This window comes from Eucyclogobius newberryi, unplaced genomic scaffold, assembly GCF_026437365.1.
Source record: "Eucyclogobius newberryi isolate DKJ021-1_F unplaced genomic scaffold, fEucNew1.0.hap1 SCAF_1, whole genome shotgun sequence".
Classification (NCBI taxonomy): domain Eukaryota; kingdom Metazoa; phylum Chordata; class Actinopteri; order Gobiiformes; family Gobiidae; genus Eucyclogobius; species Eucyclogobius newberryi.
Window position 1 is genome coordinate 29,486,625 of NW_027315723.1, and position 20,840 is coordinate 29,507,464.

Consider the following 20,840-nt stretch of genomic DNA (forward strand, 5'->3'; position numbering starts at 1 on the left):
AAATACACACAAGGTGCAGTTAAGGTAAGCATTAACACAAAATATGTATCCATAAACATAGAGATAGATGTGTATGTATATATAACTATATACATACAAAATTCAACTTAAAATACTCACAAACAATTCTTGACTGTTGGAATATGATGCTATAAAAATGCAGATGTTTTGATCAGACATGTTTCTCTTAGATGCCTGTGTCTGTGGCCGAGGACAAGTTTGCCGTCACCACTGGAGACGGGCCGAGCGCCGGGACGTGGGACGATGTGTACGTGACCTTATACGGATCTCAATGGCGCAGCAAAAGAACTAAATTAACCAGTTTGGGCTTCAACTTCTCACAAGGACAAGTATGTTCACAGCCCAGTTATTATCTCTGGTGGTGGTTCTAAACATTATTCCACATACATCTTCTTTAGGTGGGAATATACACTGAGGTGCAGCGCGTCTCTGGGGAGCCTTCTGCTGCTGAAGCTGGAGAAAGAGCGTTTTCTGCTTTTCCCGGATGACGAATGGTACTGCTCCAAACTGGAAGTGAGGACTCCTGAAGCAGAAGTGTGTCTGTTTCCCTGCTACAGATGGATATCCAGAGGAGAGCGCGTGGAGCTCAGAGCAGGCAAAGGTAACTGTCAATGCACTGCCACGTTTTGTTGATGGTTTTGACGATAAATACGTTTGTTTTGAAATGAAAGCCATAAAGATGTTTTAGGACGGCTGCCAGATGCTGACTGACCACCGGGAAAAAGAGCTGCTTCACAAAAAGAAGCAATATCAGTAGGTCTAATAATTGTTCTGAATCTGTTCCAGACTGTGCACACATTTAGGTGAAAGATGAAGACATTTTGACTTGTGTTTTTTAGATATAACCATCCATCCATTTTCTGCCGCTTTATCCGGGGCCGGGTCGCGGGGGCAGCAGTCTGAGCAGGGACTCCCAGACTTCCTGCTCCCCAGACACTTCCTCTAACTCCTCCGGGGGATCCCGAGGCGTTCCCAGGCCAGCCGAGAGACATAGTCTCTCCAGCGTGTCCTGGGTCTTCCCCGGGTTTAGATATAACGTTTTTCATAAATGAATTCCTCATGGGAATAATGTTTATGAACTGTCCAAACTTCCTGCTGAAATTCGTCTCCCAAAGAACAGAAGTAAGGAGATAAAATACAACAACTTCTTGGTGTGAGTACCCATACAGTACAGTATACTACCATTTAAAGCAGTGGTTCCTAGACTGAGATACAGGTTCCCAACATGTCTATTGGGTATGTATTTATCATTATATGTTTGGGTCTCCCAGTCCACTCTTAAGTGCTTTAAATGTGAAACAAATGCTTAACTTAAATACCACGATACAAATGATGAAGTATTGTAATGTAAGCATAATCCGCAGACATGTTTAAAGTACTTATTTGACCAGTATTACTCTTGTACTGCAGGGTATTTGAGTTCACGTTGAGGCGACTTCATGGGTCATTTGAAAAGTGGAAAAGCTTTGATGCTGTGAAAAACACATTTTGGCGTAAAAGCACTCCAGTATCAGGTGCTATAAATGATGTGTATTTATTTGAATTTGAGCACATTTTGGTTATTATTGTCTTTAGATTATGTGACGTAGCACTGGCAGGAAGACGACTTTTATGGATGCTAGTTTTTAAAGGAATAAACCCAAATGTGCTGAAGCTGTGAACAAAGCTCCCGACGAACTTCCCCGTCACTGATGAGATGGTCCGCTCCTCTCTGGCAGATGAAACCTCACTGCAGGATGCTCTGAGCGTGTGTAAACATGTATTTGTCTCATCACAACAGTAATTGCAATAATCCTGACACGATTGTCCTCCCAGACAGAATGGAAACGTATTCCTCTGTGACTACAAGAAGATGGAGGGACTCGCCACACGGAGCCTCGACGGGAAACGTCTCTTTGTGGCATCTGGATTCTGTTTATTCTACGTCAACCCTCAATATAAACTGTTGCCCATCACAATACAAGTTTGTCCCTCTCGGATTCATATTACCGTATTTTCCGGCCTATAAATTGCACCTTTTTTCATAGTTTTGGCCGGGGTGCGACTTATACTTATATTTATACTTATATATTCCGGAGCAACTTATATGTGATATTATTTGTTGTTTTCTCACTTGCAACCGCATTTCATACTCCAGTGCGACTTATATATGTTTTTTTCTTCTCTATTATGCATTTTTTGGCTGGTGCGACTTACACTCTGGTGCAATTTTTAGTCCGGAAAATACGGAACAATTTTTTTTTAAGAACGGTGAACTGAAATACGACGTTGGCTGCATATTTCATGAACACGTAGGCCTTCTTAGGCCTTCTGTCACACTTATGATATTCAGTTATTCTGTCACACTATGTTCCAGCTTGTGCAGGAGCCCTCGGAGGAGAACCCCATCTTCCTTCCCTCTGACTCGGAGAGCAACTGGCTGCTGGCTAAAATGTTCATAAAGAATGCAGACTTTTTGCTCCACCAGACTGTGCACCACCTGCTGCACACACACTTGTTGGGAGAAGTTTGCCACATTCCGCAATTTCCCCAGTGTGCACCCATTCTATAAGGTATTCACTCTACACTGACACAACGTTCTAAATGTTTATGCTTCTGTTCTGTTCTATCCATCTCAAGCTGCTGATCCAACATTTGAAATCCACTATCCGCAGAGGGTCGTGTGTCAGTCTTTGGGACAAGAGGGATCTTTAAAACGGTATGAATTTCTTTAGATCTTGTCATGAATGGCTTGATGAGTCAAAAAATGTGCATTATATTCAGAGCTCACTTGCAGAGGAAGGTGTGATTGAACTGATGAAGAGGAGTTTGTCTGAGTTGACCTACAGCGCCCTCTGTCTGCCAGAAAACATAACTGCAAGAGGTCTGGACAATATCCCCAACTTCTACTACAGAGATGACGGCCTGGAGTTATGGAGCCTCATGCACGGGTATCCAATACTATATGAATACGTAACAACAATTAAGAGAGGAAAAACAGATTCTGACAGCAAACTAAATGTGTCAGGTTTGTCCAAACGTTGTTGGAGCACTACTACCCCTCAGATGAGGACTGGAGGACTGAGCTGCAGCAGTGGATCAGAGAAATCTTTGAACATGGATTCATGGGAAACAGAGACACAGGTTTGTGACACGTACCAGATGTATACGTGTTCAGTGTTTTATTATTATGCATAAAGTCTCCAAATATGTCTCTGGGGGCACGGTGGCTTGCACTCCTGGGGCTTTCTGTGAGTGTTGCATGCTTCTCGTGTCTTTGTGAGTTTCCTCCGGGTGCTCCGGTTTCCCCATCAATTCAAAACCTCTACAATGGCTGAATATCCTCCAGTTGAGGTAGTCCTGACCAAGCCTTGCACAGATATCAGGCGCTGCTGAGGAGAGGTCTCTGCAGCACTGAAGGATGGGTCAAATGCAGAGGAAACATTTTCCTTCAGGGCCAATAAAGTGTAACCTCAACCGCTTGTGTTTTCTTGTGCAAATACATATTCTATAGTATTCACCATCACCTAGAATGTCACTAAGATATGTACAGTATTAATATGGTCTTAGTGTTGGTCTGCATTATCTTCTCTATGTATAAATCCATGACATTTGGTAATCTGGTTTCTATCCCTGCGTGCACAGCTACTGTATGTGTCAGTGAACATAAAGTGACTCAGATCATATGATGACTCGCCACGATCATTCAAACCTCTGCACAGACCTGCCAGAGTGTTTTCTTGAAGTGGTCATGTTTGTCACTCTGGTCCTCTTCAGTGTCACAGCTCAACACGCTGCAGTCAACAATGGACAAGTCTGCACTTTAGCACTTTTTCTGTACATGTTCTAAAGCTGAAGTCTAAATGTTGATATTCCTTCAACATTTCAGTTTGACTACCACTATTGGCTTCCAAATGGATCAGCGGTCCACCTCAGTGACTCAATATCACGGAGAAACACTAGACTGGAAGTGCCTTATACCTACCTGGATCCTGCCATTATAGAATAGCACAGTATAGTGATGATAAAAGGGAAGCTGAAGCCGATGTTTGGGTAAACGTTTGACCGCAAATAAATAATAATAATAAATGTGGATTTCAGACTTTCATGAGTTCATGGCATTTTTTAAAATTTAGTTTTAGTGTAACATATGATTTTAGGGTTACATTACTTTTAGGGTTACCCATGATTAGTTTTAGTTTTAGTTTTGGATCTGATCTTCTCCACTCATTCCTTTGATCCATTAATTAATTATAGGTTTTTATTATTCAATGGAAATATCTACTTTGTGAAAAGTGAAAATGTATGTCATTTTAGTCATAGTTTTATTCATGATTATCTTTTATTTAGATTTAGTCAGAAAACATTGACAAAAACTATGACAAAATATTTTATTATTCCGTGAGCCTTAAAAGGAGCACAAAGTGTGTTAACTTGTCTTCCACTCTTCTCTCTAAAGATGTATTGTTTTTCCTGAAATGTTCCGTAGTACAACTTATCTGTGTTGCACATAGTCAGTTACAGTTAGTTGTTTTGCTCAAAAATGCCTTACAAAACTTTACTTTAACTTTAGCATTCTTATTGGCTGTCCACAGGAACTGTACCTTTGTCTCCATGGAGATAAGTCTCTCTTCCTGGAACCAGTTGGATTTGATCCCGTGTTGATACTTGGGTGTTGTCACTTTCTTGTCATCACATTTGCAAACAGGATTCTCATATTCAGAACAAATATTGTGTTAGACCGCCTGGGGTGGCTCACTCAAAAGTGTACAAACTATTGTATTTTGAACCATTCGGATCAGCAGACCTTTTGTCTAACTAAGTTCTTTCATTTGCCTCTTCTGGTGACGATGGCGATGTACAAGTTGGTGGTGACGACTGGGAACCAGGCGTATGCAGGGACATGGGACATGGTCTATGTAACTCTAGTAGGATCTGAGGGACAGAGCAAGAGGACGGAGCTGAACAACATCGGATTTGACTTTTCACGTGGAAAAGTAAGTTTTTTACAATTGCAATAGTCTAAGAGCACAGTGTAACTTGTCATTTTAGTTTTGTTGCTCTGAATGATCATCTCAAAAAGTATTTGGGTTTCTTGTGTTCTAAAAAGTTCAGACAGATGAAGCAACAAATGGCATTTGTATGTAATAAAAACTATTTGTAAGGGTATGAAAATAACGTCATTAAAAAAGATACAAATTACAGCAATTAAACAATTGTGAATGAAGTAGCCAAAAATGTTATGTCTATTGGAGCATTCTTTTCTTATTTAAAAATGTGTAAATATGTTTTTATATACAATTTAACATAATTCAATTTAAGGTTTATGCATTAAAGTAACAATATAGTGATGTAACCTTCAATCAATGTATTTTTCTCTTCCAAGACAAGAACGTACATTGTACAAAACAGCTGCTCTCTCGGGAAACTTCTGCTGCTCAGAGTGGAAAAAGACCCATTCTTAATTTTCCCAGAAGACAAGTGGTACTGCTCCAAAATAGTGGTGACTACGCCTGAAGACGACACCACCCTGTTCCCCTGTTACAAATGGATTTCCAGAGGAGAGCCGCTGGAGCTGCGAGGAGGCAGAGGTCGGGACAGATGCATGTACACAGAGGCACAACCAAAACAAATACTTTCTGCATATCAAATAACATCTCAGTATTATTGATAGCGACTCGGATCTTTGAGGATAACCACCAACTTCTGCTTGAGCATCGGAAAAATGAAATACAACAAAGAAAAGCGGTGTACCAGTAAGCTGTGTGTGGCTTATATGCACTTAAGGTACAAATCTACAAATGTGTTTCTCTTAAGGTGGAAGTTTTATTACGACGGCCTGCCTCACGGCTTCGATCATGATAATGAGGCACATCTCCTGGCAGAATGCGACTTATCAGAGTCCAGATCTACAGAGTAAGTTACAGGCAAGTGTTACATTTATAAACTTAAAGTGCAAAGGGTTTTCTATTTATCTACAGCTCCTTTGATGAAAAGCTCAAAGGGATGTTCAAGTCTAAGGAAAACTGGACGTCATTTGAAGCAATGGAACTCATGTTTGTCTCCAAGAAGACGCCAATGACAGGTTTCAACACAATTCATGAAATGCATTTGAAGAAATTAGACCAATATTCTTCCCTACGGCAAAATATAAAATGGAGCTTGCAGCTTCTGTGTGTGTAACGTTGTCATTGCTTCTATCTTAGACTATGTGATGGAGAACTGGAAAGAGGACAGCTTTTTTGGATATCAGTTTTTGAATGGGGTAAACCCAAGTGTGATCAAGCGCTGCACAAAAATTCCCTTTAACTTTCCTGTCACAAACTGGACGGTGAAGTCGTTCTTGCCGAGAGGTTCCTCTCTGCAAAGAGAAATGGAGGTAAAGATCATCCCATTGTTGTCTCATATGAACTTTGGCAGTGATAAAACCGTCTCTCAACATTAGTCTATCCTATTCCCCTGAAAGTTCCTATTGAAGCCATATAACTGTTATTACCCTCAGATTGGAAACATATTCATCTGTGACTATAAGATACTGGAGGGAATAGCCACTCGTGTTGTCGACCAACAAGCTCTGTATGTGGCGTCAGGCTTCTGTTTATTCTATTTGAACTGTGACAAGGAATTGCTGCCGATTGCAATACAGGTATGTCTGTAAAAAAGATAAGCAGCCACTTATACCTGCAAGATAAAGGCAAACTAACCCCGACACCGTCCCACAGCTCACACAGATGCCCTCACCAAACAACCCCATCTTCCTGCCCACTGACTCCGACAGCGACTGGCTGCTGGCCAAAATGTTCATCAAAAATGCAGATTGTCTGGAGCATCAGGGAGTTCAACACTTACTAAAAACACACATATTAGGAGAGGTCTTCGCCATGGCAACGCACAGGAACCTGCCCTCGGCCCATCCCATTTACAAGGTACAAAAACATCAATCCTATCGCCACATGTCACTCTTTTCTTCAATTTCATTTCAGTATTTTCCCGTTCGCAGATGCTGATCCCTCACTTTCGGACCACCATCCGCATCAACCGTCATGTGCACGACGAGCTTTTGGGAGCTGCGGGGTCTTTAAGCATTGTACGACCTCTTTGCATTTCCTACAGTTGATCAATCTGCCGTTCTTCAACTGGTTTCGTCAATGTGCCACTTTCAGAGCTCACTCGGCACAGAGGGGTTCCTGGAGCTGATGAGGAAGGGTTTACTCGAGTTGAAATACAGCGCTCTCTGTCTGCCCGAGAACATCACCGCACGAGGTCTGGACACCATCCCCAACTTCTACTACAGAGACGACGGCCTGAAGCTGTGGACAGTCTTGCATAGGTAAAGAAACACATCAGTGTCAGAGTAGCATAACTGGGCAAACATATACGTATTAGTAGCTATCGTCCAGCGTTAGTGTTGTGTCCTTGGGCAACAGACCGCATCAATGTTGCCGTGTCTTGTTTTGCAGTTTTGTGACAGAAATGACAAAGTACCACTACCTGTCGGACGAGGAGGTGGCCGACGACACGGAGCTGCAGGACTGGGTCAAAGACATCTTCATCCATGGAGTCTTTGGAAATCCTCTCTCAGGTTTGAGTCCGAAACCACGGCGTCCAGTCCTCTCCCGTTACTTCAGGCTAAAATAATGAGACGTGTGCTGTGTTTTGTGTGTCCGTCAGGATTCCCAGAGGTTTTGCAAACTATCGACGGTCTCATTACGTTTGTCACTGTGGTTATCTTCACTGTGTCGGCCCAACATGCCGTTGTCAATAACGGCCAGGTCCGTCCAGTTGGTGTAACGAATGTAGCCGTGCTCGTGTCCATGTTCCAATGACTTATTTCCTTTTCAGTTTCACTATCACTCCTGGATTCCCAACGGATCACTGCTCCTCGTCGAGCCTCCTCCGAAGGCAAAGGACAAATCGAGCATGGAGAGTGTTCTGAAGGCGCTTCCAAGTGTCGGCGAGACGGCAATTTTGACAGAGGCTACATGGAAACTGTCGTACAAAGATGACGATGTGGTCAGTATAACTATATATACAGTATGTACAATCTGAAAATATACTCTAAAGTGGGGCTACTTGATTACCACTGTGGGTTGGATGCTGTAATGCACTAACTTCCACCCCAGGTTTGTTTATTTTCTACGGTCTGTTTCCTCACTGCAGGTCACCCTGGGCTTGAACCCTGACGAACAGTTTGATGAGTCAGTGCCAAGGCATATCCTGCGAGATCTGGAGAACGAGCTGCTGTTCCTCAGTGGGACCATTACTGAAAGAAACTCTACGCTTCAAGTGCCCTACAACTATCTAAACCCTCCATATGTTGAGAACAGTATCACTATTTAACTCATTTGTCAGGTGTAGCTTGTCGTGTATGTGTTGTATCCTATAGTCAGTGTGCATTTTAAGATGACAGAGAAATCCTTTTTATAGCATATACGTGGTTCATTGTTTATTTTCTTTTTCTTTCTTGTCTGTTTGAAAGACCATTATATAAAGAGGCTAAACCAGTTTTGTCTGTGTCGGTGTCACAGGTTAATTTCAGACGAGGATTAGGGGGACTACCGCCATATACTAATATTTGCATCTTAAAATGTAATGAAAATACCAGGTCCATGAGTCAAAATACAAACACACTGTATACACAAATGTGTTTTGTGAAATAGGCTATTCTATTATTTAATAAAACCAACTTGTACATGGGCCATTCAATTTATAAATGCAAACACACATTAGATCTGAACACTTAACAAAATAGTAGAAGATAAGACAGTTCTGAAGACGTCTGGAACTTGGTTTTAGTTGATTTATGAGTCTAGTCAGCAGAGTGGGACGTCTAACTGCTCGTCCTATCTTTGAAACAATATGGCCTTTAAAAGCGGCGCGGACTCTATTTAAAGCTCTGACCCGAACCGACAGGAACAGCGCGGGGTCCACGGGGGTCCACGGGGGTCCACACGGGCAGGAGGAGATGCTCTTCAGGTTTGGGGTCATCCTGACTCCAGATTCACTGGACGTGGAGGTGTTTGCGGTTGGCTCGCGCGCAGAAATGGGCCAATGGGACACGAGCAAAGCGGTGAAGATGAGCGCGAGTCGGAAGGTCTCGTCACTGCACGAGCCGTTTCTCTGGACCGCAGACGTGCGTCTGTCCGAGCCCTGGACCGAGCCGCTCTGGTTCAAGTTTGTCAAACGAGTCAATGGCTCTTACATATTTGAAGGTAAAAGAACAAAGCCCTTATTTTATCTAGCATTTGTGTTCGGTTGAAACGTGAAACTCACTCACTGAAATGTAAATTTAATCTTCAAACTGCGCCATGGTGTGAATGTCCTGCGTTGTCTGGTCCTCGCCACACGAGGGCAGTAAACTCATATCCACGCGTGTTAAACATGGTGCAGGTTGGAAGCCTACACTTTTTCATTAGTTAATTAAAACCAATTTTATTTCCTTTTTTCTAATCGTATTACTCAGTGAATTAACAATGATTTGGCCTATGTGTGTATCAAATAACAAAAACGGTTATTGAGCTGTGCTGAAATAAAATGCAAAAGATTAATTTATAATACATGCAATCCTAAAAACGTAAAAATGACTACTGCATATTGTGTGTTTTATGTACAAACAAGTCATTATCTGTATCATCTGTAAAACAAAGCAAGGATATTTTAAGAGTACATTTTGATATCGAGGTGGGGCTGGCTTCTCTTCCCAGGCAAAGGTCCGAGTCATGACAGATGTTGTGCTTATGATGAGAGGAACGTGGCGGATGGAGTTTACTGTCACCCCATTGGTCACTGGATAGAAGAGACAGGACACACGGATGAGATGAAGCACACCACAAACTTTTACTTCAGCGTGGCAGGGCAAATGGCCATGCATTTTTCAAGGTACATTATATTCTGCATGTAAAATAAGTTGTTTGTAACACGCCAAACGTCTCATTCTGGTTCCATCACAAGAAAAGTCACAGTCACAAGTCACAACACAGAACATTTGAGCGTTTTTGCTAAAATGATTTAGAACGTCATTTATAAGCTCGAGATCCACCCCTTTACCATCCCCCAGGAGATACTAACACATACTTAGGCACGTTGTACATCCTTGTAATCAGCACAATCTCCAAAACATAATACAACCTAAAAAAAAATCAGGAAATAAAATTGTACTGGTACTTAAAACAACTGGCAAATATATTTTACAAAAGTCAAACGTTAACCACCACAACATCCTTCAGCAAACTAATACTAATCTGCTGAAAAGCTCAAAATAAGATGACTTCACCCATAACAACCTATTATTCTAGCACCAAAACTCTCCAAGCCGGAAGTAAAGACATTGCTGAAAATAATTCAAAAAGAATAAAAAAGATTGTCTCACATTTCTCTCACTGTAGCTGTTTTCTCACCTAAAGTGCCCAATGCGAATTGGCACAGAACCCTTGGACTTTAGTCTTCTAAAAATAGTGTCATATGAACCTTGTTATTCCTGAAAACTGCTCTGCACAAGTGACCACCAGCTGTAAACTGTTTCAGGTGTTATAGGGCTGGTGCCAAAATGTTCAAAGGGTCATTTTCTATTTCTTTCTTTTATTCTTTGTCAGATGGAATTGGAAAGGTTTGGTTTGATTGGCTCTGTGCACAGCCCTGTGCCAAATGGGAGTAGCTGCGTGGCACGGAGCCTTATTTACACCGTCTGCATAAAGACACCTGAATGAGCCTCTACAAGACTTTAGCTTTATTTAGACTCCAAGACGTAGACCATTCACAGGCTGAGTGAAACAGCATTTTACAGATTATATATGGAAGGTATGACTATTACTATTTAAAACTGTACAATAACTATAAATAAACTTGTCACAAACTCAGTACAAATTTGAGTGTCAGGCCAGAATGCTTCTACACAGATCTGGTGAAGTGGTTACATCATTATAAAAAAGATTATAATTTGTCTTTGAGGATCTTGTGTTTGTGCCACTGACCTCTGTTCATACCATCAGTCCTCGTCTATTGTGCCCTCTTTCTCACTTTGATTAATCACCGAAGAGTTCACTTCATTGCCAAGACCTTGCTTCACAAGCGTTTGAACTTTGCAGTAACTTCTTTCGTTAATATACCAAAAACATTTTTACAGTTAAACAGTTTTACATCGGATTTGGCTTGATCATTTAGACATGATTTAGGGTATGTTCTTACTAGTCTACACCAGGACTAAACCAGGACTGTGGATATTGATCAAATTATTGTCATGTCTGTGTCCTACTTATCATGAGTCAAGACGATCTTGCTGCATATGGGTCACAATGAACTATTCTGTGTATTTTAACTATTCTGTGTATTTTCAAATCATCTGTGGACTAGTCTAAACAATCTTAAAGTGGACGTCATAGCGAAGGTCAGGCCATGTTTATCAGACCCAAGCAACAGCGATATAAAACAGTTAAATCTTGTGAAGAGTCAAATCTCAGCTGCAAGACGAACACGCTACTGTTTTGCCTGTTTTTCCATGTTTTCATCAAATAAAGAACTTGAGAACGATCCTCGCCTCCCGCAGTCTGTATAGACTAAACTTCGACAGAATTGGTGCGGGTCTCTCATCTCATCGTGCTTGGAAAGGAAACATCAGAATTTTGCTCTAAACGATTCCCTTCTGGATGTCGGCTGACGACGCATAGCGTCCAGTAACGGTTCAGCTGGGAATTATGGGAGAACAAGGACCGAGCCGAAAGAGAGACAAGAGGAGTGGATTGCCAGTTTATTTTTGACTCACAATTGTGACTGGGACATTCAACAAAAGTAAGGCAGAAACCTCTTGTATTTATTACAAAAATCTGCACATTGAAAATGCAAAATTTGCCAAAACTTGACCTAAATTTTCCACGTTGCACAAGTATGAATTTAGTGAATTAGTTTAGACAATCAGTTGGACTGATTTAAAGAGGAGTTGGACTCCAAAACACGTTGGACATGTAAAAGTACGTACAATCAGTTGGACTGAGTTAAAAGGGAGTTGGACTCCGGAAAAAATAAATAAAAATAAAACGTGGGATGTGTAGGTAACTAAAGGGAACTAAGAAAGCTATTACTTGGCTTAAAGCGTTCTACTGACAAGATAAACTACCCTCTGTGGCTAGGTGGAATTTTTATTTATTTAGTTAATTTTATTTTTTCAAGTTTGTATTCTATTTACATTTTAAATTTAATTTTTTTTAAATTTAATAAATTTTTTAATTCGATTTTTTTAAATTATTTTAAATCTTTAATTTTAAATTGATTTTAATTTATTTTATTTTAAATTTTAATATCATTTTTTTCCCTAAATGTATTTCATTTCATTATTATTCTTATAATTATTGTTCGACTTATAATAATAATAGTTATTATTATTAGTTGTTTTGTTTGTTTTTGAAATACCACTGACTGCCACACTTTTTTATTATCAAATAATAATAATAATAATCAAACATTTTAAATTAAGATACAGATAAATTAAATAAAATGGACCTTATTCCATTCAAAATGAATACATTTTTGAAGGATCTCGAAAACACAATCCGTGCAAATGAACAAAACCCAAAGGAAGCAAAAAAGCAAACTACACGAATGAAGAACCTCTTCCAAAAATATGCAGAGAAAAGATTGATTAATCACGATGATGAAGCAGTAGCTTCCACCGAACAACAATGGAATTGTATTAATGAATATCATCAATCTAAGGTCCTGCATTACAAAACACATCAAATTTGGACAGTGAAAGGAAAAACTGTCGACAAAAAGAAACTGAAAGAATATGAAGAAAAATTATCATTTTCAGTGAAACTACATAAAATGGCAAAAGACATTTTAATCAGAAGAGAGAGACTGTCTTTGGCCAATATTCAGGTGAAACCAGAAGAGCATCAAACAATCAGAAAAAACAAAATGAAACAAAAAAACAGAGCCAATAAGCGCATCCCTTTTGGAGTGAAAAACAAAGATGAAGACTCTAGAACAGATGAAGAGAGCAAGCAGACTGGAGTACAAGGTCGATGTCACAGCTATAGCGCCCCCCCTCTGGCCAGAGGAGAACTGCAGTGCCCCTCCTCTGGAAACGAACATCATAGCGCATATGGACAACTGGCTAAAGAACTGAAGAAAATTATGACAGAAACGGAACAAGAAAAACCAGCTCCCCACACTTCTACTCCAGCGGCTCCTCCCCTGCAGTGCTCATCCATGGATTCATCTCTGATAAAAGGTACAACCAGAACCATACCACTGCTGCCATCGAAACATGCTGTAGTCTCGGGTACTCTGACTATGGTCCCGTCAGAACCCACTCAAGAACAAAGACAGAGGCAGGATTTGAAGGAACAGGTGTTAGCTCTGACAACATTGGCTTCCAGCCAAAATCACATCTCCAAATTCATGCTCGAGCAAACAGTGGCTCAAAAAGAACAACTTGCCACCAATGCATGGTCACCACCTGGGTTGGCTTCGGACACAGATGAAGAAAGAAGATTACAACGACTACTGGAAGAAAAGGAACGGGAAGTGGCGGCTGAGCTACGCAGGAAACAAGAAAAACAGCTTGGACGAAAGGGGGAACCAGTCACAGTCCTAGGAACTGGGCTAATAGAAGCTAAAAGTAAGCAGCAAGCACAGCAGAAACTCCTCATTCAAAGAGGAGTGGAGCAACAGAAGAAAACGGGTTTAGACCCATTTGTGTCAACACCAAATCAATATGTGGTGGGAGCATTCACAGGAATGGTGGATGAGCATGGATACGATGACGCTTTCCTGAGTGGAGAACTTCACCCGCTCCCCGTGGACAAAGGTACCAAGGAAGAAGATGATGAGTTTTCTAGCGCTGAAGAAGCTCCTCCTCTCATTGCACCTCTCCGAATGACTGCAAGTAACCAAGAAGTGTACCAACCATTCGCATTGAAGGATCTAGAAGGGCTGATGTTAAAACTGCCCGAACTGACACAAGGTGCGCCGGCCTTCCTCAGACCATTGACCATGAATACAGCGGGAGAAACACTTTGCTGGGGAGATGTGTCTGCAATTCTTATAAGAGCAACAGATGAGAATACGGCGGCCAGGATCCGTTCTGAAGTATCCAAACAGATTCATGCTCCAGTTTGAGCATCCACATCATTTGCCACCATAAAGCCTCAGTTAACTCAGGTACTTAAAGGAATGTATCCCACCTGCACCTGACTGCACCTGCCTTCCTGACGCACTGTTGGCTCTGGAAATGGAACATGATGAAGACTACTTTGCATATAAGCAAAGAGCTAAAGCACAGTTCCATGATGCAACTGGAGAGCCCATACAACCTGGTACTGGCAACACTCTCATGTTCTTTTCGACTCTGGTGAAAGGACTACCTAAATGTGTCCAGGATCATTTGGCTGATGTTGTTGGTCTTTACTCAAAGACAGAAAAAGAGTTTGATGCCAACTGCCAACATCACGTTGCTAAGTACCTGAGGGGGAAAAAAGGGACGGAATGAGGATATGGAAAAAATGAAAATGGCAAAGATCAAATTACAACTCAAAAAGCTCCAAGAAGAGGTGAATGATAAAAAGAAGGAAAATAAGTCTGCCAAGGTAATGACTGTGGCAACAGAAGAGAATCCAGTATCAGACAGTGCCCAACAGATTGCTATTGCAATTAAAATGGTCCTGGGACAAGTACAACCCAGTATGGCACAACCACAGGCAGTCCCATCCACCACAGGACCAAAGAACATCACACCTGCTTCAGAAATCATCTACAATCAAGGACGTGAACGTAATACATTCTCTTGTGGAAGAGGACGTGGGGCAGGAGCTGGAAGAGTGACTCCTGATCAGTGCTTTAACTGCTTTGGAACTGGACATTGGGCTCGAGACTGCCCCATAGGGCAAACACAAAGAGGTCAACACCAAATGGCCCCAAACCAACCTGGCCAATTTCAAAGACCTCAAATGATGAATATGAGCCAACCTATGTCAAGTCAGAATCATCTACCACCACCCTTGCCCCTTGTGGTCTCCCTGGTTATACCACATCTTTGGGCCTTGGGCTGGCACTGTTTCTGTTTTTCACCATTATTGTTATTGCCTGTGTATTGATTATGATTGGATGCTGTGCTGTCTTAGATCACTTATAGAACGCTTGATTGCATCTGCTCTTACTAGACAACCTGCTTATCTTTTGACCCTGATTACACACGCTATTACTCTGCCAAACACGAATCTAACTCTGATAGACTAAACTTCGACAGGACTAAACCAGGACTAAACCACAACCAAACCAGGACCAAACCAGGACCAAACCAGGACCAAACCAGGACCAAACCAGGACCAAACCAGGACTAAACCAGGACCAAACCAGGACCAAACCAGGACTAAACCAGGACTAAACCAGGACTAAACTAGGATCAAACCAGGACCAAACCAGGACCAAACCAGGACCAAACCAGGACCAAACCAGGACTAAACCAGGACCAAACCAGGACCAAACCAGGACTAAACCAGGACTAAACCAGGACTAAACCAGGACCAAACCAGGACCAAACCAGGACCAAACCAGGACTAAACCAGGACCAAACCAGGACCAAACCAGGACCAAACCAGGACTAAACCAGGACCAAACCAGGACCAAACCAGGACCAAACCAGGACCAAACCAGGACCAAACCAGGACTAAACCAGGACCAAACCAGGACCAAACCAGGACTAAACCAGGACTAAACCAGGACTAAACTAGGATCAAACCAGGACCAAACCAGGACCAAACCAGGACCAAACCAGGACCAAACCAGGACTAAACCAGGACCAAACCAGGACCAAACCAGGACTAAACCAGGACTAAACCAGGACTAAACCAGGACCAAACCAGGACCAAACCAGGACCAAACCAGGACTAAACCAGGACCAAACCAGGACCAAACCAGGACTAAACCAGGACTAAACCAGGACTAAACCAGGACCAAACCAGGACCAAACCAGGACCAAACCAGGACCAAACCAGGACCAAACCAGGACCAAACCAGGACCAAACCAGGATCAAACCAGGACTAAGCCAGGATCAAACCAGGATCAAATGATACATGTGTGACCGCAGCAGTGTAATCACAACAACAATAACATATTTAAAAGTATCACCATCATAGACAGTGTGTGTTAGCTCCTGATGGTAACGATGTCTTCATTTCTTGTGCCACCTTGTGTGTGTCAGCTGGGCGCATGCTAATGTGAGCTGAATGAAGCTTGCAGAGAGCGCTGTGGTCAGGTACAAAATGAGAGGACATGAGGTCAATGAAACATCAATGCTCAGAGGAAGCACGAGGAGAAAGACGGATGTAGCTCAACACTTTTCTTATTAGGAAATGGAGCGGGGTCAAGGAACCTCTGACACTTACATCTAAACCACCTCAGAAGAAATCTAGATCTGTAAGTGCTCCCATCTCATAAAACATTTCATCTGGATAGGTTTATTTACATTTAATGTCAGGTACAAGAATGTATTGTTAAAAGTTAAATTTACTTACTGCCCCTTGGTAAAGACTGTTGTATTTTTAGTTTTTTAATGGACGTTTGAGCATTCCTGGTTAATCTTGGAGGGCAAAATATTTGACACTTTTTCCGTACGTATAAAGCCCATGTTATTTCAAGTTAAAACATAAAATGCCAAGGCTAATGTGTGTCTGAATAATGCATAGGACCTTTTACATTGCACAGTAGGTCAAAGCTTTCAGTGTTGACTTCATGTAATCCAGATCCCAGTTCAAAATATAAAAATCAATGATATCACAATTGATGTTTCAGAGATATGACTATTTTAATTTAGAGTATACCACCTTTATTGATGATGATGATGATGATGATGATGATGATAATAACAAAAAAGCTGAAAAAGATTTTTACAGTCCAATGATGTTTTATGCAATACTTACATAACATAGACGTTTGCAAGCACATTTTAACACAATCCTTTTTTTTATTTTTAATGAAAGCCAAGTTTAGTATTTAGCATCTCAAAATCTCTATTGGTCTAACACAAGCAATAGTGGGACATGAATTTTCATCATGTCACTCACCACATGTTCTGCACACGTTAGTTTATCACTTTACATTTGGGGATTATAATTTCAAAGTAAAAACGGGTTAAATTCGCCCTCAGTGGTACAACGTAGAGCTCTAACATGAACCCTTGCGTCTCTGGTGTTGTCAGAATACTGCCTCGGGTCTGGCTGGGAAGCTGCCCTCGACAGGTGGAGCACGTGACCATCAGGATGAAGCACGAGCTGGGTATCACCGCCGTCATGAACTTCCAAACCGAGAGTGACGTGGTGAACAACTCGCACGGGTGCAGGCGTCGCCCCGATGTGCCCATGAGCCCGGAGACCATGATGCAACTGTACAAAGACACTGGGCTGGCCTATGTGTGGATCCCCACTCCTGACATGAGCACTGAGGGTACAGCACAAAACACTAAACATCACCCAATTATATGTGTGTTTTTAGGTTATTTAGATACAGATATATATGTGTATGTGTTCAGATAAGAGTATAATGTAATATTTCTACACTTGTGTGTCTAATTCTACATACATTTGACTTTTGTCTAATTAATCTCACCTAATACATTTAAGACATATAACACATTTCTGTATATCGCTGTCAATATCGTCTTAATCAGAAAAGCATTAGTTTGAAGAAGTAAATAAACTAAAGTGGTGACACTGGTAAGCAAGCAAAATCTATTTTCAGTGTGTTTGACCTGAAACCTGAATTATATTTGAATAAAAAAATGTCCTTGAATAACATTTTTATATCTTTAAGAATGTTTTGGAGTATTCTGGACATCAATATAATTCAAATAAGTCAATATAGTAATAATCAACAATAAACGACTGTAGTAAAAAGATATAGTTGCCTTGTAGCCTAGTTAAAGGGCACGCAATGGAGTGTGAGACAAAGCTGGAGTCTAAAACGTTCTAAACTGAAATGCCTTGTGTGTAAATGCTCATAACAGGACCGTGTCTGTCGCAGGTCGAGTGCGGATGCTTCCTCAGGCCGTGCTCCTGCTCCACGGCCTCCTGGAGAACGGGCACACGGTCTATGTTCACTGTAACGCCGGAGTGGGCCGCTCCACGGCGGCGCTCTGCGGGTTCCTCATGTACGTGCTGGGCTGGAGCCCCCGCAAAGTGCAGTACTTTGTGACAGCCAAAAGAGCCGCAGTCTACATAGATGAAGAAGCTTTGGTGCAAGCTCAGGCAGACTTTGTTCAAAAGTTTGGACAGCTACGATCCTCAATGTCTTATTCTGACACCTGAGATTTTAGGTTACAACTTATCACACTTATTTTTAGTGTACATTTTGGCAACAACAAAAAACAAGAGAATGACACTTGAATCCATCTATTGGCAACAGAGGGAATTACACGTGTGACATATCCAATCAGTTTCTTCACAAATGACCACTTGATTGGAGTAAAGTATCATCATAGAAACCTCTCATACATAGTTTAATGAAGATACTTGATTCTCACTCGATTAATGTCATTTAATTAACCGTATTATTTATTAATACTCAAATGAATGCATAATAAATTAAATTAAGAATACAAGAAACATTCACTGTTTATTCGTAGATGGTGAGGAACTAACTAAACGTGACTAAATACACTTCACATTATCCGACTCGTGGCACACAAAGAAAGTAGACAAACACATTTCTCTTTAGTAATCATTGTAGGGTTGACATTTAAAGAAAGCCTTGCAGTCTAAATACAAAAATAAATAAAAGCAACAGTGAGAACACAGATTGCAAAATAACAAAGAACAAATGAAGCAGGAACAACGGGGCCCGATAGTGCCACATTTCTCCACTTCAAGGTGAGAGTGAATACGGTTGCAGAGAGAATACACTGGGTTGTGTTGTGCCTCCTTCAGACACGGTGAAGGATGATTCTCCTCTGCTTCATTGTGTGTCATGCCTTTCCTTCCTGTCAGAGGGTTATTCAGCTCCCAGACAGTGACGACTCCGGCGCCGCCCGCTCGATAACATTTCATCTTATTTATTTACGTGACAGATGCTATTCCGACCCATCATCCACACACCCCCGGCAGACGCTCTCGATGCATACACAATCAGGGGTTATTGGAAAAGCATTTCAACTTCTGCCGACTCCATTATCGCAGGATGCTCATTTGGCCCGCACCTAATTTGGAAACTGAGATTCGATTCAGAGTTTTACTTTATGTTTAGAATAAGGCGCAAGCTTGACCTGAAAAGCAGACATGACTTGCTGAACATAATCTGTCAGTTACATGGAAAATCTCCTTCATTCAGTCAGATTATGATCAAATTTAGTAGCAACTGGATTTGTTATAAATGTGGCTTTTTTTCTTCCAAATCTGTCAAACTGTCTTCGGTTTCCTTAAAGAAACAGGTTCTGTGAAACATTTTAATATTCCTACAAATTAATATGTACCGATTAGTCTGCGAGTCAAGCGATGATTTATATGGTACAAGTATATTTTAATACATTTAATTTCATTTATTTATTTTGAAACATGTGCCATTGTTGACTTTGGTCAATTAGTATTCAAGTCACATCAAACAAAGCGCCACATGCTCAAAAAGAGAGGTTTATCCAGTCCAACCGTCCCGTCATGTGAGTTTGGTGCCTAAAGTCCAAATGATTATAATCCACAACTAACATGCTTTTTCATTTGTTTGAAGACTGAATCTAAAATCTCTCTTCTTCTTTCTTATATACGTCAAACATATATATTCTTTGGAGATTTTCTTAATTGCTGAATGTTATGGCGAGCTATTCCTGAACTGATTGATTAAAGTTCTTCATTATGTTTTTTACAGTTTGCATTTTGAAATTATGTTTTTTTTCCTAAAGTTGTATTTTCCGTCACTGTCTGAGAACACATTTGTAAGATGATAAGGAAGTCATTTATTTCTGGCTTTTTACAGTATATGAGCTGTTTTAAAATGAATCAAATCCACACATTTTAGTAGACTCATTTGCTGTTTACTATTCCGATCATCCTTTTCTGCAAAATAGTTATGGTTTGGATATTAGTTTAGTGGCTGTTACCCCACGTCTCCACACTGTAGGTTAAATAGTGCAGGAATAACAAGTAATATAAGATTATAAAGCCTTTTGACTAGAATATGCACTTCACCAGCTTTGACCAAATATAATTTATACTATATATTTATATCCAGCAGAATCACTCCAAGGAGTTTTATTTCATCTACATTTTCAATACTAAATTTTACATTATCTAGTTTTGTTTTGTTTTGTTTGAGTACCGTGAATTTAGTTTTTTGAAAATGTTGTTTGTTTATACCACACCATCTTGTTCATTTTATAATAGTCTGCTGCAAATTCTATCTTGAGGTTAAAAAAAACATCAGCAAATGTGACGAACCATTTGTTGTGATTTGAATAGATATTGTACGATTATGTTTTATAGTCAATTAACGACAGTTCTTCCCTTTTCTCTTTGTACGTGGTTAAATAAAGCTTGATGAATTATAAATAAGTAATTGTACAGCCCTTCTGTCATTTTATATTCCTTTTAAGCTCATTTGTTGGAAACAATTAAAACAATAAACATCATTTACTATCGGTGTCTGCTCCTGCTAGTTTGTTGCGCTGCTCTGGGCTTTCATTTCATTCTCACTATTATGTAACGTCACCAGTGAAACATACAAAGCACCACAAATAACCATTTGTCTTGTCCAGTATTCGCTGTATTCGATTACAGGACAGGCCACATCTGCATACCTTTTGCCCACTCATTACTCTTGGCTCCATAAACACGTGTGGTTTCTGTGGCGCGTGTGGTCGGGC

General features: G+C 40.8%; 2 protein-coding genes and 1 long non-coding RNA gene across 3 annotated transcripts; all 3 read left to right on the top strand.

Moving 5' to 3' along the window:
• Positions 1-704: 704 nt before the first annotated feature.
• On the top strand, positions 705-2,091 carry LOC140358200 (uncharacterized). Its single transcript, XR_011926702.1, has 4 exons — positions 705-774; positions 1,052-1,174; positions 1,432-1,768; positions 1,841-2,091. It is a non-coding gene; the product is annotated as an uncharacterized lncRNA (long non-coding RNA).
• A 2,158-nt stretch (positions 2,092-4,249) lies between these two features.
• LOC140358189 (hydroperoxide isomerase ALOXE3-like) lies at positions 4,250-8,499 on the top strand. Its single transcript, XM_072442880.1, has 14 exons — positions 4,250-4,997; positions 5,387-5,591; positions 5,675-5,756; positions 5,818-5,916; positions 5,982-6,085; positions 6,207-6,379; positions 6,503-6,646; positions 6,723-6,926; positions 7,001-7,087; positions 7,164-7,330; positions 7,461-7,582; positions 7,672-7,772; positions 7,843-8,013; positions 8,161-8,499. Exons 1-14 carry the CDS (start codon positions 4,851-4,853, stop codon positions 8,338-8,340), a joined length of 1,986 nt encoding a protein of 661 aa, XP_072298981.1. The 5' UTR covers positions 4,250-4,850; the 3' UTR covers positions 8,341-8,499.
• Positions 8,500-8,913: 414 nt separating this feature from the next.
• epm2a (EPM2A glucan phosphatase, laforin) lies at positions 8,914-20,535 on the top strand. Its single transcript, XM_072442899.1, has 4 exons — positions 8,914-9,212; positions 9,705-9,879; positions 17,193-17,437; positions 18,014-20,535. Exons 1-4 carry the CDS (start codon positions 8,966-8,968, stop codon positions 18,295-18,297), a joined length of 951 nt encoding a protein of 316 aa, XP_072299000.1. The 5' UTR covers positions 8,914-8,965; the 3' UTR covers positions 18,298-20,535.
• Positions 20,536-20,840: the final 305 nt, after the last annotated feature.

Bases quoted from the DNA above. Each gene is read 5' to 3' on its own strand.
- epm2a (XM_072442899.1), top strand. From the start codon at position 8,966: ATGCTCTTCAGGTTTGGGGTCATCCTGACTCCAGATTCACTGGACGTG. The intron at 9,213-9,704 runs GTAAAAGAACAA...TTCTCTTCCCAG, and splicing joins TGGCTCTTACATATTTGAAG to GCAAAGGTCCGAGTCATGAC. The intron at 17,438-18,013 runs GTACAGCACAAA...TGTCTGTCGCAG, and splicing joins TCCTGACATGAGCACTGAGG to GTCGAGTGCGGATGCTTCCT.
- LOC140358189 (XM_072442880.1), top strand. From the start codon at position 4,851: ATGGCGATGTACAAGTTGGTGGTGACGACTGGGAACCAGGCGTATGCA. The intron at 4,998-5,386 runs GTAAGTTTTTTA...TTCTCTTCCAAG, and splicing joins TTGACTTTTCACGTGGAAAA to ACAAGAACGTACATTGTACA. The intron at 5,917-5,981 runs GTAAGTTACAGG...ATTTATCTACAG, and splicing joins TCAGAGTCCAGATCTACAGA to CTCCTTTGATGAAAAGCTCA.